Below are 15,929 nucleotides of genomic sequence, written 5' to 3'. Positions count from 1 at the left end.
ACAACAATACAACAAGATCAAGCTATCACTGCGTCACTTTGAAGAAATATATATTCAACATTGTTTAACTGAAGAATCACGATAATAAATCACAGTGCATTAAGTGCCCACCATAGTCTTAAGACATGTGTTTAACATGCCCAAGCCCATACTGCAGCGAACCCAGCCAGACAATGGTGAAGCGTACTGATGTTTCTCAAGGAATTTTTATTCATGTTCAGCTGGCATCCTTATTTTGAACATAAATCCACGTTTTCTTTCTTGAAACACCGTAAGAGCTAAATAAACAGATAAATGAAATTATAATGAGCTCTTACAAAGATGACCTTTTTTACGGCCCCCAGCTCGTCTAGGAGATGATGGTAAAGGGGGCGTAAAGAAATATATGTGAAATACCGGACAAACTAAGATTTACTCTCTTAGAGGAGTTTATTAACTAAAAATCACTGCTTTATGCAGGCAAAGACAACTAATACAAAACCAAAAGGACATCCACACTGGGGAATTACTAATAAGACTAAACACAAGGATCCTCCAATTCTGGGTTAATAACAATAATATTAATAAACACAAAACGCCGGTACTAATCCGGGAAAACTAACGGAATGAGGTAAACACAACCACTCCAGAGCAGATCCTGATAGGCCTACCCAGTCTCTGAGCCTCTCCAGTAGCAGGTGATGGTCAACAGTGTCAAAGGCTGCAGTCAGGTCCAGCAGGACCAGAACAGAACAGTCCCCTGCATCACTGTCATTCAGAAGGTGATTAGAGACCCTAAGAAGAGCTGTTTCAGTAGAATGAGCTCAACGAAAACCTGACTGGAAGCTATCCTAGATGTTATGTTCATCAAGAGCAGCTGTGAGTTGTTTAGCCACAATCTTTTCCAAGATCTTAGAGATAAAGGGAAGTTTAGAGATGGGCCTGAAACTACTATGGAGAGAGGGGTCGAGACTTGGTTTTTTATGAAGCAGGTGCATTACAGCGGTCTTAACCCTCTGATGCATGAATTATGAGATCTTCAGCCATGATTTTTTAAACAAATTTTTTCATCCATCTTTAGGTGTGAATGAAACAAATTTCAACAAATATTTTTTGTAACATTTTGTTAATTTACAAATAATTTATTACATGTCCATCTCGGTGGACAGCATGCATTCTGAACATGAAATATGGTGGCTTGACTTACTGAAGTCCAAATGGAGGGGCTCACATGCAATAAAGTCTTCAACAGCTGTGCTTAATAGCAAAAATAAAGTAATAACAATTTTGAGTACCTGTCCACTGCAGTGACCATTATGCATCAAAGGGTTAAAGTAAGCAGGGACCTGACCAGAAACCAGAGAAGCATTAATTATAGAGAGCATGCTGGGACAGATGGACTGAAAAGCACTTTTAAACAAAGATGAGGGTAAGATGTTGAGGGGGCATGCAGAGGTCTTCATAGAGTTAACTAGTTTGGTTAGCTCTGAGACCATGGTTCTCGACTGGAAAAGGGTGGCTTGCCAACTCCGGGTCGGGGTAGAGGTCCTACCTCAAGTGGAGGAGTTTAAGTGTCTCGGGGTCTTGTTCACGAGTGAGGGTAGGAGGGATCAGGAGATCGACAGGCGGATTGGTTCGGCGTCTGCAGTGATGCGGACGCTGAGCCGATCTGTCATGGTGAAGAGGGAGCTGAGCCAGAAAGCAAGACTCTCGATTTACCGGTCGATCTACGTCCCAATCCTCACCTATGGTCATGAGCTTTGGGTAATGACTGAATGAACGAGATCGCGGATACAAGCGGCCAAAATGAGTTTCCTCCGTAGGGTGGCTGGGCTCAGCCTTAGAGATAGGGTGAGGAGCTCAGATATTCGGGAGAGACTCGGAGTAGAACCGCTGCTCCTCCAGATCGAAAGGAGCCAGTTGAGGTGGTTTGGGCATCTGGTCAGGATGCCTCCTGGACGCCTCCCCGGGGAGGTGTTTCGGGCATGTCCTGCCGGCAGGAGGCCCCCGGGTCGACCCAGGACACGTTGGAGAGGTTACATCTCCAATCTGGTCCGGGAACGCCTTGGGGTCCTGCTGGAGGAGCTGGTGGAGAAGGCCGGGGAGAGGACAGTCTGGAGCTCCCTAGTTGAGATGCTGCCCCCGCAACCCAGACCCAGATAAGTGGAGGAAGACGACGACGATGGTTAACTCAAGCTAAGCTATCTAGGATGAGGGGCCTGGTTGGAGTCCGGAGAGGCAGCGATAAGGCTGAAGGAGAGATGCTGGATCTAACCTTATTGACTTTGTCCACAAAGAAAGACAGAAAGTTCTCACAGTCTATAACAGAGTGGACGGAGGCTGTAGGAGAGGCAGGAGAGACGATGCTGCTGATGGTGTTAAACAGCACCTTGGGGTTCCCTTTGCTCTGGGACACCAGGTTGAAGAAATAGTAAACCCTTGCATCTCTGACTGCAGAGTTAACGGATGTCAGAAGGTCCTACAGGTGCAGCAGATGGACGTGGAGATGGGTTTTCTTCCACAAACGCTCAGTTTTTCTGCATTGGCACTTCAGGCTGCAAAGGCTGTCATTAAGCCAGGGAGTAGGGTTCACTGTAGGAACTGAACTGGTTCTGACAGGACAGATGTTGTCCAGAATGGAGAGGCAGTGCTCGTTAAACTGAGAAGTTAAGGAATCTGGGTCGTTATCAGAAGAAAAGGGTGGATCAAAAGCAGCAGAAACATTGCTAGCTGTGCTCTCATTAAGAAAACGATAACTAACCATACAGCGAGCAGGAGGTGGGGACTCAGAAACTGACAAGTTAAAGAAAATGCAATGGTGATCTGAAATATAAATGTCCTCATAACAAACACTGTCAGCATTTAGACTTTAGGTAAAAACAAGGTCTAGAGTGTGCCCCCTGGTGTGTCTGTGGCCAGAAACATGCTGGGTAAAGCCGAAAGTGTCCATAAGGCTGGAGAAATTCATGGCAAAGTGATCAGAGGGATCATCAACGTGGATGTTAAAGTCACCAACAATCACCAGTCTGGACAGCTTCACAGTGGAGGATAGAAAGTCACTAAACTCTTGAAGGAAAGAACTGTTTGGACCAGGTGGACGATAAACCACAGCACAGTAGAACGGGTCCTTACGCCAGACTTCAATCAGCTGCAGTTCAAAGGAAGCAAAGTGACCAGAGGTTGTACAGCTACATGGAAGATGGTCTCTGAAAACAACAGCTAGGCCTCCACCATGACCAGAACCCCGGGGCTGGCTAAGAAAAGAATAACCACTCGGGCAGAGTTCAATCAGACCAGAATAATCAGAAGTTTGCTGCCAAACTTCAGTCAGAAACAGAAAATCCAGGTTTCTAGAGAGAATTAGATCATTGAGCAGGAAGGACTTATTGTTAACAGAGCGGGTTTTAATAGAGCCATGCTGAGTGAGGAGGAGGAATCAGAAACTACAGAAACAGTTGGAGTTAGTGGATGTAAATTAGCGGGGTTAGATCCACGGTGTTTATAAAAACCACTTATTGAGGGAACAGGAGGAGAAACCACTGAGGAATGAAGATAAACCGACCTTAAAAAAACTTGGACGGATGAACCGCGCTGCAACACGGCCTGGTGGGAATGCAGAAGTGGCGCTCAGGTCACCAAACAAAGGACAAGAAGCTAGAAGATTGCGCAGATGTTTACTAGATAAACCACACTTTAAGAGAAGTCTTGTTCTCACCTGGATTCCTGCTCGTTTACCTAACAGATGAAGACTGTTTTGCCTGGGTTAGACCTCATCCACCCATCAAGAGCACGGCTGAATTGGGTCTTGAATGTTTGACATTTAAAATGAAAATGTAATATTGCATATTAATTAATATGTAATTAGTATTAAGATTACAATACACATGTAATGTAATATCATATTAAAATATTATTAAAACTTAACCTTAACCCTCCACCATTTTAGAAAAAAAGATCTTTCTCAGTAATTCAGGCTAACCTTCAGCAACCATCATCGCATGGTTTTATATGTTGGTAGTTTATGAACAGGTATAAGTTTTTCTACGTGAATCAATTTGCTTTGGCACAACACTTGATTAAGTTAACAGCAAGACAATTTACTTTTACATGCAAAAAACATAAAAACATTATAAGAAAAAAAACATGCTTACCTCAGTAAAATGAGCCTCTCCTCTTTATGACCATGGGGAAATGGGAGGAGCTTGGAAACAAAATGGTCACAAGGGTACAATAGGGTTCTGCTGCCTAAATACAGGTGGTGTCTCACATTATACAATGTCTCACATTACCCCGCTCTCCCCTACGAGTGTGTTTCCACCGTTTTCATAAAATATATTAGTAATGGTGTAAAAGAATGGATTTTTGCTGCTCAATAACCTGGAAATTATAATGCCATTTTAGAATAATCTGTAGTCCACCACTGTATGAAAAGATATTTCACACTTGAAAACCAAAAAATACACAGACCTTTAATTGGTTCTCTATCTGGAACCACCAACAGATTTTGGCCAAGGACCAACACTGTAAGTAAGCTGTTGATGAAACATGGTGGTGGAGGGGTGATGATTTGGTCTTGTTTTTTGTATGACGTTCTTCAACCACTCTCTCTTTATTCTGCCCCCCCCCCCCCCCCACCCCACCTATTCCACCTTCCTCAGGATCCACTGATTTCCCTCTTTCCTATTCACTCTCTCTTTCTTAACATTTTTTCTTTAAAATCGCAATTGCTTATTTTTGCTCATTTTAAATATATTTTTAAACATTTTCTAAATGCTTTTTTATATTTTTACATTTTTTTTATTTTTTGTTTTTGTGAAGTGCCTCGTGATTTTTATCTTGAGAGGCGCTATAGAAATGATATTTTCTTCTTCTTCTTGTTTGCATCCACATGTCAAGAGAGGCAAGCAGGCATTGGGTCAATGTTCTTAGCCTAAATATCAGGCCTTCTGTCTGATGGTTGACAGGAAATCTCATGTTGTCCTATTACCATAATAAGAAATGTCTGCATGGGTGAGCTAATGATTTATTTGAATAAATATTGATGAAAATGAGGATTCAGTTCTTCTTGACTAACATGCTACCTTACAACTTAATTGGAAGCAGCATATTCACACAATACATTGCTTCCATCTGCCATATTTTAGACACTAGTTCTAAATAAAACAAATGATGGTATCTTCAAGTACAAAGTCAAGCTTCGTTCTACCAACAATCATATCTTTATTATATGATCACTAAATCCTTCTGAGCCCTTTTTCTGCTCTTCAAGGATAAAAATAAGTCCAATTACCTTGAACTCTAAAAATACAGGATCAGTAGCAGAGCAGAGGATTGAATCAATATTATGGTCTGGTCCAAGGCAATGCTCCAGTAACAAAGCACAGAGTAATGGAAAAATCAAAGTGCTCAATGTTTGGACTCTGTAACATTACTCATCTGGTCTCCTCAATGGAGCCTTATCTCGTTGTGACAACAGCGAAGAGAGAGAATAATTGCCATGGCAACAGGTGACTTTGAGTTGAAGTAGTTTGTCTCTTATCAAAGGTTATTTCAGATGGACAGTTGAAAATGTTCACCTTGTCATGACTCTCTTATTCAATAAAACAATGTAGATAATTGAGAAGCATACAGCAGCCTTTAAGCTCAAAACGAGCATCAGCAACAGCTGCTCTGGTTTTATTGTGTATTCTTGTTTATGTAACCCAAACATGCAGAAGATATTCCTACAGGAGGCTGCAGCAGATGACTGACCTCCATATGATAGGATCGGAGAAGGACATTTTGATCAGAGACCAGATAATCTGTTGCACTGTCTGTTTGTTCATGCGCCCCTTTTTTTCAACCATTTAAAAAAAGTCCCTATGACTCAACTCTGAGTGCCATTTGCTGCTACATATTTAAAGAGCAAGTCACCCCCAAATCAACTATTTTTTTCTGATAAACTATATAAATGTGTGTCTAATCATGCTGCAGACATGTGTAATCAATAGTTTTGCACTTTAGTGCATTTTAGTTACAATTTAAATTTTCTGCCTGAAACTGTCAGTGTTGTGCCGTTGTCAAGTAAAAACTCTGCACTGGATTTGAATTTAAATCTGCCACCGCTATTGGCTAAGAGGTATGCTATGATGTAAACTGGTACATTATGATGTCACAATGTCGTGAGTGTGTGTATTTGTTAGTGGCTCCACCCTCTCGGTCTGCTAGGCAACAGCATTTGTTGCATTTTTCAAACATGAAGTGGGAGTGAAGTACGCTTCTTGTAAGAGGTGACTTGCTCTTTAAGTGTTGTTAAAGTAGAAGCATTACAGCTAGGCTGGATTCAGCAATATAGTGCAATGATACTTAATATCAAACAAACTACCGCGAGTCTACTGGAGTCAAATAGATAGATATTTCAGGATTATTTTCTGAGCACCAAATGTGCTGCTAAGTTCTCAAAGAACTCAGTCCTTTATGTTTAAGATGTTTCTCTACTTCAGCAAACCTGACTGGAATCAATAAATGATTACCAAGCCAATGGCGTTGTTCAAACATTAAATCAGGTGTTTTGCAGCAGGAAACAAATAAAAGAGCCACTAGAAGTAAAATAAACCCAAGAAGCAGAAGAGCTAAGTGAAAATCCAAACAAGGCAGCAAATCAATCATTAAAATCAGGTGGATGAACACAAGGAGCAGACACAAACAAAACAGAGTACACTGAAGGACCAGAACACTAGGCAGGCATTAACAAACCTCCAAGCAATAAAACAAGAAAAAAAGAAGGATCTTACAGTGTTAGTTCGTACTATACGTATATACTGGGAAAGGTGATTATTAAGTATGAACAGCAGGGCTCTACAGCTGATGAGGAAAAATGCCTCATTTACAGAGTACAAAACACATGTGGTGTAGTTTTTGCGTGGACTGCTATTTACATCGACTGCAATTTGTGTGCAGAACTTCTCCAGATATTTGCTCATGTAGGAGTTGGTAAATGTAGTGCTTTAAGATCTTAAATATATTACTTTTACGTATGACCAATAAGCTGTGATATTCTATATAAATATAGAATATCACCCTGCTTGGTCTTTGATGATTAATCAGAAGATTCTAGGGTTCTTTGTTTATTCAGGGATTGTAGAACACTTCGTCTTGATTCAAGAAAAGAGTCAGGTTTTTAAAAAGTAAGAATTTATTTTCAAATAAATAAAACATGACAAGTTAAGAAATGATGGATGGATCTAGGTGGATGAAATGTGATGTATGGTGCCTATGTGTGAATATGATGCCATCAGAACTTTCGTATCTAGAAGAACTGAGTTCTGGGTGTAAAAGGGAAGAATTTGGTTTGTGTTGAGCTATGAAGTTGATTCTTATCAAAAAGGCATCAGACACCATCTGTCATGTCTACATACCCCAAGTGGAGACTCTCTTTTGGATCAGAGATGTCAGGGGGTCGGGTGACCCCAAGGTACCGAAGTCCATAGGAAAACCGCAGTACAACCAGGTCAGTCCAGAGTCGCCTCCAGGTCACAACAGTTTGTAACCAAGTTGCATCTCGAATGGATTCTTAAGGAATCTTGCATCAGCTTTGTTCTGCAGGAACCGTTTACTGTGTCAGCGGTAGGCAGCTTTTAGCAGGGTTTTGGCAGCTTGCCAAAAATGCTCAGGGTTAAAGAGGTGTCATTCTGGACGGCCGTTCCGAAGCGTTCTCTAGAACTGAATGTTGAATGATGGGAAGCTGGAATGCAACTGCTGAATTACTCTGTGATTCTGTTTTAATATTCTCATATTATGATTTACTTGGCCAATCAGAGCATGCCAATCAGAGCATGCCATGTTAAGGGATGTTACCAAGATAACCTCAGAAAAAACACCTTCTTGAGATGCTCTGATCTGAGGTAAAGAAATATCTATGTATCATGAGTTTAACTTAACTTTAATTTGTCCTAGTGTCTGAGTGCGGGTGACAATTGCCTTGTCATATCAAACATTACTGATTACCATATACCAGTATATACATTTATCATTCAATGTAATACTTCATTTCATTTCAATAATTCAAGCACATGACGTGCTCCGGGAATACAGGATATAGGGGCACTTCAACAATTCACCTGATGACAGCCCATGAGGAAGGCCTCAGTGTGAAGCCAAAACTGTTGGCAAGTAAAGAGATTTTTACATTATTTCTCTTGTTAATATTCCATGCCTACTAGAAGAAACCGCTTTTCTAATTTATCAACCATGGCACAACGATCTTCGTGTCCACTGTGATATCTCTGTTCTGTTGTATTTTTGTGTCACTATTTTTCTCTCTTTCTGCGGTTCTAGAATAGGATTCTTGTACCACTTGCATGGCTTCTTTTTGTGAACTTTTTTGCTGCACCTCTCTACACTTTTCTTCTTCTTCATTTCTCTTTCATTACCATCTACATGTCCATTAGGATTAAAAATAACCCAAAAGCAATGCTAATAAAGTTTTTTATAGGCGAGGCATTGAAGCTGAAGCTGTAATACTTTGCTTGCAATGGTAAAATCCTAAGGCTTGTTTTGTCACTCAGACAGCAATAAATATTAGTAATTATTAGCAATAAAGAAAAAAATAGCTACTGCTACGGTGTGTCTAGATTTCGAGGCTTACAACCTGTTTTTTATTCTTTTAATTAAACAAAGTGTTGAAGTAGGAAAGCTTCTTGAACATAAAAGACATTGGTCCTCCAGGTCCTGTTGGATGCACCCTTCAGTTTTTAGCTGTGCTTCTACACACCATTTGCTTTTCTTGCTTCTAATATAATAGTATTTGTAACTTCCAAACATAACTCTTGTGTATAACATTATGATTTCCTCTACTGGTTAGTTTTAGCCAATATTGTGTTCATATTTTGTTCAAACTGCACAGGTGATTTGGGAAGCCTGCTTGACAGGTTAAAAGAAATCATTGTTTACACTTTTGTGTAAACTGTGCTCATAAGTCAGTTATGGGTGTATTTATTCTAAACAAACATGAAATATATAGAGAAATGTCAAAACCCTATTCTCTTTAGTGCACAAATGTGCACAAAGCTTGGATTTTACAAGGAGAAGAAGGAAGAAAAAGACTCATGAATGTTCATCCAAAAAGGCTCTTTAATTGGTCTTAGTGATTAATTACAGGGTGAAGGAGCCTGGTAATATAGATACTAGAATAGTTTCACTTATCTCCTTTTAAGTGGATAATTGAAGAGTTTGAGGATGGTAAAAAGAGGGATGACAAGGCAATATAAAAAGTGGAAAATGGAAACAATAGTGCGCATCTGCAAACTGATGATACAGTAGCAAATGCTCCAATAAATTATCAACAGTTTAAATAAGAAAACAAAAGACAAAAACCCAGAATGAGCCAGGGTTGAATTTAGAAAAAGAGTGATTATAAAGTCCTAATATATGTAGAATACATGACTATAACATTAACCATCCTTAAATAACACATTCATCTATATCGTTATTGTACTTACAATACATAATTTATTTATTGAGAGGCCTGTGTGTTGTTGTAGCTTCACATTGAGACACAATAAAGATGAAACGTCAGTGGTTTTAAAGGGGTAGTAGTATCTGTCTGGGATTTTTGTACCATAGACATCAGTCAGGATTAACTTATTTTGTAGAATAAGGGAGAATTCTGCCTGGAGAAGTTCAGCTAACAACTGTCTAGGCAGCAGCTATTTCCACAGCAGTTTTGAGATAACTTAAAACTGTTTGTGAAATATTACATATTTTCTAGAAAAGGCCCCATTCTCCTTCTCCGTCATTCTACAATGTGTTCTGATTGCTCTCTACTGTGGATAAGTTGGTAATCACTGATAACTCTACAAAATCTATCCCTTTAAGACACCTCCTGCTGGTCAATGTGGTTACCATCCAGCAATCATTTAGCAGATTGTGTTCATAAGGACTGCTTTCACAAAGTCGCTGCTGTCTCAGACTCAACATTACACAGAACTGTGAGAGTTTTTGATTCAGATTTGATCTCAAGAATCCATCTGAATTCATTAACAGATGCCCAAAATTGATTTTTTATTTTTATTTTTTGCTTTCAGAAAACTGGTGCTCTTCAATAAGGAGCATTGATTGCCTTGTGCTAGAAATAAACTCTCCACATCCCCATCACAGCTGCCTTCAGATATTCTGCTACAGTTTTGCTTGTTGGTGATTGTTTTTAGAGAAAAGCCTTTTATCTATTCATTTGTTCCACCTGTAAACAGTTAATATACTAGACAATACCCAAGACTGAATTCCAATCATCCACAGTACAAAATATACAACACACACAGCATGAGAACTCTAATTATAATTTAACTATGAGCCAATCAAATTGACTCTTGTAAATCATGGTTCACATAAAAGTGCAGAAAAACCCAAATATTGCTAATGGGAAAGCAGCAACTGAGTTAAACCAGCCAACTCAAGCTTTCCTGTGGCAAGGATAGACTGGTGGAGTGGTGTTGTATCGTCTTACCCAAATATCTATTCTTCACCACACAAAGTCACAATGAAAATCAACACTTACTTCAGTTCTGACAAAAAAGCTTCCACAGTGGTAACGTTTAAAAGTCTTGTTTTATGTATTCCCACAATTTCCGGATGGTTTCAAGTTAGACTTCAGATTCCAGACTGGAAACGCGTCGCCAGGGCCGAAGTACACATGGACTTCCCCCTGGATGGCTTCCTGCTCCCTGCCCTACTGTAGCTTCTAATCCAGTCTGAGATCCCTGATAGATCCCATAAGCCCCATAAACACTGTCCTGGTATAACAAGGCCCGCTGGCCTCCACATTGTCCACCACCACAGGCCAACAGCTGGCACACTGGACTGGCAGCCTGGCTGTGGTGCTGGAGATCCAGCGGGCCGTGGTAGAGGGGCAGTCCCGGGTATGAGTTCAGGTAGTGTGCATACTGTCGACTCAGCAGGCTGGTGGCTCTTCGCACCATCCCCCGGCCTAACCCAGGTCCATGTCGTACTGCTTCTCCATATGTTGGGAGGTGGGTGGAGTGAGAGTAGCGCAGTCTTTGGCCCTTATGCCCATTAGGCCTCTTCTGGTCCTCCCTAATATGGAGGTAGGTCTGGTTCCTTGGGAGGCACAGGTTGTTTCGAATGTGAGCAGGATTGTAGGCCTTGGTGGATGTGGTTGGAGTAGCAACACATGGAAACAGATCTGGCAAGGTTGAAGGTGACTGGCTGGACAGAGAAGATTGTGATTCATCAAGCTGACGAATTTGCTCACTACCCCAAGTTGCTTTAAGAAAAGAGGGCCGGCGGTGTCTGCGTCGCCCTCTAAGCACAAGGTCCTCTGGAGGCCAGGAGCCGTAGTTCTCTACCCGAGGACACAGTCCTTCTCCTAAATAAATATTGTCAATACTTGGGGAAGAGACATGGTTGTCCTGGAGGTGATTGGCTTTGAGCTCACTGAAACCAAAAGAGGCTTTGTCACTCTTTCCCTGCTCCCCATGTTTTCTCCTGTCCACATCACCACTGTCACCCTGAAAACTCCTGGACCTCCTTTTGAGTTGAGAAATCCCCACTTGGACATGTTGGTTTTGGGATGAGACCGGGTGGGATGTGTATAAGTCAGGCAGCTGGAGATCAGAGTAAGGGATGAAAGGGGAGTGAGAATGGGAGTCTACATAGATTCTCCCAGTGGTCTGGTAATGGTGTGGGTGCTGGTGAGGAAGTGGCTCACCTACAGCTAGGTGAGGGGTGCTCAGGCTAGACACAGGAAGTGGTCTGTCAAACAGACAAGACGAAGAGCGAGTTGGAAGTGTGTAGCGCAGTGGTGTTGGCCTGGTTACACCCCTCTGTTGTTTTAGAGAGGTAACACCACTTAGAGGTGGGGAAAGGGAGCGTTGCGGTAGAGTGCAGTGGTTTTCTGCAACATAGGCAAAGCCTCCTGGAACAGCCTCAGTGGCAACCTGAGGAACACGAACAGGCAAGGTCCCACCATGGCGACTTAACTGCTCTATGGTCTTTGTAGCGTTGTCCAAGGAGCTTTCAACATTGGCAGTGGAGACCAGGTCTTTGGCAGTGCGAAGCATCTTAAGCATATTTGCTTGGGCATAATTGGTGGTCAGGTCAGGTTTAACCAAGCCAGATGATCGTCCAGGATCTTCTACTCCTTTGAAACAACTGTAAATTCCCTGGTATAAAAAATATAATTAAATAATTTAATAGTAAAATTGAGGAAAAGTCAACCAAATATTTTAATTTAACTGAATGAGTCTCAAGTGAATAGAAGATATTTATCAATTAAACAATTAGAAACCAATAAGCAAGACATAAGAGACTTGGTTTTGGTATGCTGTCATTTTATCACTGAGGGGAAGACTTTATGAAATTAAGAGAAGGCAAGTTACTGATCTGCAAGTCTCTCCAACTAATCCAACCACAAACAGACAATTAATCACATGACCAAATTATTACGTCTATGAAGCATCTTCTGTCTCCAGACAATTGTTTTATGGAAATGACACAACAGAGAGGCAAGAATTTAACAAAATTCTCACCCTGCTGATGGCCAACAGGAAGTCAAGTTTGTGGGACTTGTGGAGAGAGTGTCGTAGTTTCCAGTAGAGCAGGTGTTCCCAGGCAAACACCAGCATGCTGAGCCCCATGGCCACAAGAAGCATGTAGAAGACGCCCGCCATGTTGTCAATGTCCAACTTACTGCTCATCACTTCATTTTTCTCATTTTGGCAGATGCCAGACAACCAGACGGTCTCAAGACGTTCTGTGTCTCCTAGAGTTTTACAAGAGAAGAGGAAAGAAAGAAATGCCAGAAATTTACAGAAGACTTAAACAAACACACACACACACACACACACACGCGTGCGCACACACACACACGCACACACACACACACACACACACACACACACACACACACATATATATTAATATCAATGAAAGCATAGTACAAATAAGCAATTGGAGTTAAAAAAGAAATCATGGAATCAATTTATAGACCAAAATCTATTCTAAACTTTTGTTTCATCAAAGCAGATATAACCGCTGAACACACTCGTGGCATTCAGAAATCAAATATTCTTCAGAAAGTTCTTCCCATGTCTGTTGCAGAAGTTCCCATTAATGTGTGGCGTACGTAGGTTGCTTTGCTTTCACTCTTCTGTCCAGTTCATCCCAAACCAGCTCCATTGGGTCTAAGGCCCTGTCCACACGTAGACGGGGATCTGCTAAAACGTAGATATTTTTCTACGTTTTGGCCTGTCATCCACACGAAAACTGAGTTTTTTCACACGAAAACGGATATTTTTAAAAACTCCGGCCAAAGTGAAGATCTGCGTTTTCTACGTTTTGGGTGTCTGCGTGTGGACAGACAAAACCGGAGTTTTAAGGTCCGCAACGTCACTTTCCGCGACAAAAAATGCTGACATCACGTGTGCGACCTGTGTTTACACTAGCCGACAGCATGAATGCCCTCAGAGCTGCACTCGCTTTATCAATTGTCCAAGCGCTTTTTGCTTCTTTGTTTTTGCAAGCGGAATTACTGCTCCTTGCGGAAGACCACGAAGACGAAACGTTACGCTGACTGGACACAATTCGGGGGAAGTACTGCAGCCTACAGGTCTGGCATGTCCTTAACAGCGTATTTATCCAGGTATGTGTGGACAGAGGTTTTTTTTTAAACAAGGTGGTGTGAATGCAAGTTTTTGGAGGGGCGGATATTCGTTTAAAAAAAAACAGCTACGTGTGGACTAGGCCTAAGTCTGGAGACTGTGCTGGCCACTCCATGTTTTCAAGCTTACCATCTTGTATTTTTTTTCCTGAGGTAGTTCTGACATTATATGTATGGCTTATGTTTTGGGTCATTATCAGCTGTGTTCCCTGAAAAATGCCTTTTGTATAATTCTAAAATGTACATTATTTTTCAGTTTAGAGTAACCTTACCTTTTTTTAACCTCTGGAGGTTCACCACTTAACTTTGCACAATTTCAGGCTATTTACTGGACTTGAACGACTTAAACTGCAATTAATAGCTGGAAAAACACAAACAATGTGTGTGTGCGTGCGTGCATGCGTGCATGTGTGTGTGTGTGTGTGTGGCAGATGAATTAAGTGCCCTCTCGATAACCAGAGGGTTGCAGGTTTGTGCCCGGCTTGGTCTGTTGCAGTGATTGTGACCTTGGACAGGACACTTTATTCTCCTTGTCTGCTGGTGGTGGTCAGAAGAACTGCGGTTGCCTCGCTTCTACCACTTAGCCCCAGGGCAGCCCTGGCTGCATTGTAGCTCATTGATGCCGTATGACTGTGTGTGGTTGTAATTACCTTTAAAGCCCTTACACTTGGAGAGGTGGTGTTAAATGCTAAGATTGCAACAACAATTCTGTAGTTGTTCTAAAGATGCTAGATGTGTCTGTTAGTGTGCTGCTGGGACTGATCTGATCAAAATATAACATTTTTCTAGTTACTCACATCAATCCCTGACCACTGTGATTAGAAATCTGAATGTTTTTTTGTGTGATTTAGATTCAGTGTTGTGAATGCATAATGAACTCTAACTGTAACACTGAGTTTCCTTTGTGTTTCAGTCCAGTCCAATTAAGTAATGACTAACCTGTTCTTCACCAGTGAAACCTGTTTAAATTTAATTTTGACGCTCAAGAGCACTTAACTGTTACCCTCAAGTGACCTCCTCTGTTTCAGTATTTGTTTATTAACCATTATTACAGTCTGACTTTAACATTGTAGTAGTGTGAAAAACATTACATTTGTCAAAAAAAGTCACACTCTCGAATGAAAAAAGAAAATCAGCACCTAAATTTATCCCTGCTGATTTATTTTTAGAACAGATGCCAAAGTTCCTAAACAGACCTGATTTGAAAAGCTGATATGTTGACAATTAGGACTAAAATAAAACTTCTGGAAAGCAGATTTGTAGGCTTGAAGTTATTTAAATCAAATGTTATACTTATTTTTAGTAACATGTCTGATAATTTAAATGATAGACAATTACATCTAGAAATGTAATTAAAACATTAATTACATGTGGAGTGTGTGTGTGTGTGTGTGTGTGTGTGTGTGTGTGTGTGTGTGTGTGTGTGTGTGTGTGTGTGTGTGTGTGTGTGTGTGTGTAGGGACAAATGTTTGTGTGTGTCGGGGAGTAAGGGGGGTTGGCTTGTTTCCGGTTAACTGGCTATTAACCGGTAGCAGACGTCAATAACCAGTTAAATAAATTTTGGAAAACGGGCACCTCCAGTATAGACTACCCTCAAACTCCCTGCCATAATGGCTGGTGTGTGTGTGTGTGTGTGTGTGGGGGGGGGGGGGGGGGTGGGGGGGGGGGGAGACACCTGTGTGTGTGTGCATGTGTGTGGTGGCAATCCCATTCCCAACACTCCCTGTAATTTTGCAGGATATTAACACTTCCTTTTATGTCCACTTTCCTGCTGGCACAACATTCATTATTCTGAGGGGATGCCAGATACATGTTGTAACAGAATGACGAAAATGAATAAAAAATAAATAGAGAAGGTGTTGGCATGAGTTTGTGCTCCATGTGTGAACCAGGTGTGATCATATAGTTCAGAGACTTCACCTGGAGCAAAACTGCACCTGCAATCTAAATTAGATTCTACCCCTTTGACAGTATTTACCTCTGCCATGGTTAAAATCCACCATAAAGTCCAGCTCTAACCACCTGTGTACATGCATTTGACACTAGTTCTGAGTTTTCTAATAAACCTATAACTTTCTTAAAAATAAAAGATTTAAAACCTTAACACACTTTTTTTTCAGTAGTGTAAAGAAAATAGATTAACATTTTGTCTAAAATTTTTACATTATTTTAATATTCGAGTTTTCTTTTTAAACCTTTTTGATTCATTAGTTCCTTTCACATAAAGTGGTTGCTTTATTTTAGAATTATTTGAGCCACGAATGTAATTTGAAAACAGGTTGTTTTTAATTTTCAT

The 15,929-nt window shown here is 40.9% G+C and overlaps 1 protein-coding gene across 1 annotated transcript in view; it reads right to left on the bottom strand.

Moving 5' to 3' along the window:
• Nucleotides 1–9,072: 9,072 nt before the first annotated feature.
• Nucleotides 9,073–15,929, bottom strand: part of LOC107387701 (glutamate receptor ionotropic, NMDA 2C) — a 106,629-nt gene continuing 99,772 nt past the window's right edge. The window contains exons 15-16 of the mRNA XM_015962816.3: nucleotides 12,504–12,736; nucleotides 9,073–12,137 (exon numbers count right to left, since the gene is read on the bottom strand). Of these exons, the coding sequence (XP_015818302.3) occupies nucleotides 10,599–12,137; nucleotides 12,504–12,736 (1,772 nt within the window). The 3' untranslated portion in view covers nucleotides 9,073–10,598. The remainder of the gene's footprint in view (nucleotides 12,138–12,503; nucleotides 12,737–15,929) is intronic.

Source organism: Nothobranchius furzeri, chromosome 16 (assembly GCF_043380555.1).
Source record: "Nothobranchius furzeri strain GRZ-AD chromosome 16, NfurGRZ-RIMD1, whole genome shotgun sequence".
NCBI classification, from domain to species: Eukaryota; Metazoa; Chordata; class Actinopteri; order Cyprinodontiformes; family Nothobranchiidae; genus Nothobranchius; species Nothobranchius furzeri.
The sequence above is the reverse complement of the archived record's forward strand: the minus strand, read 5'-3'. Positions and strand labels throughout refer to the sequence as shown.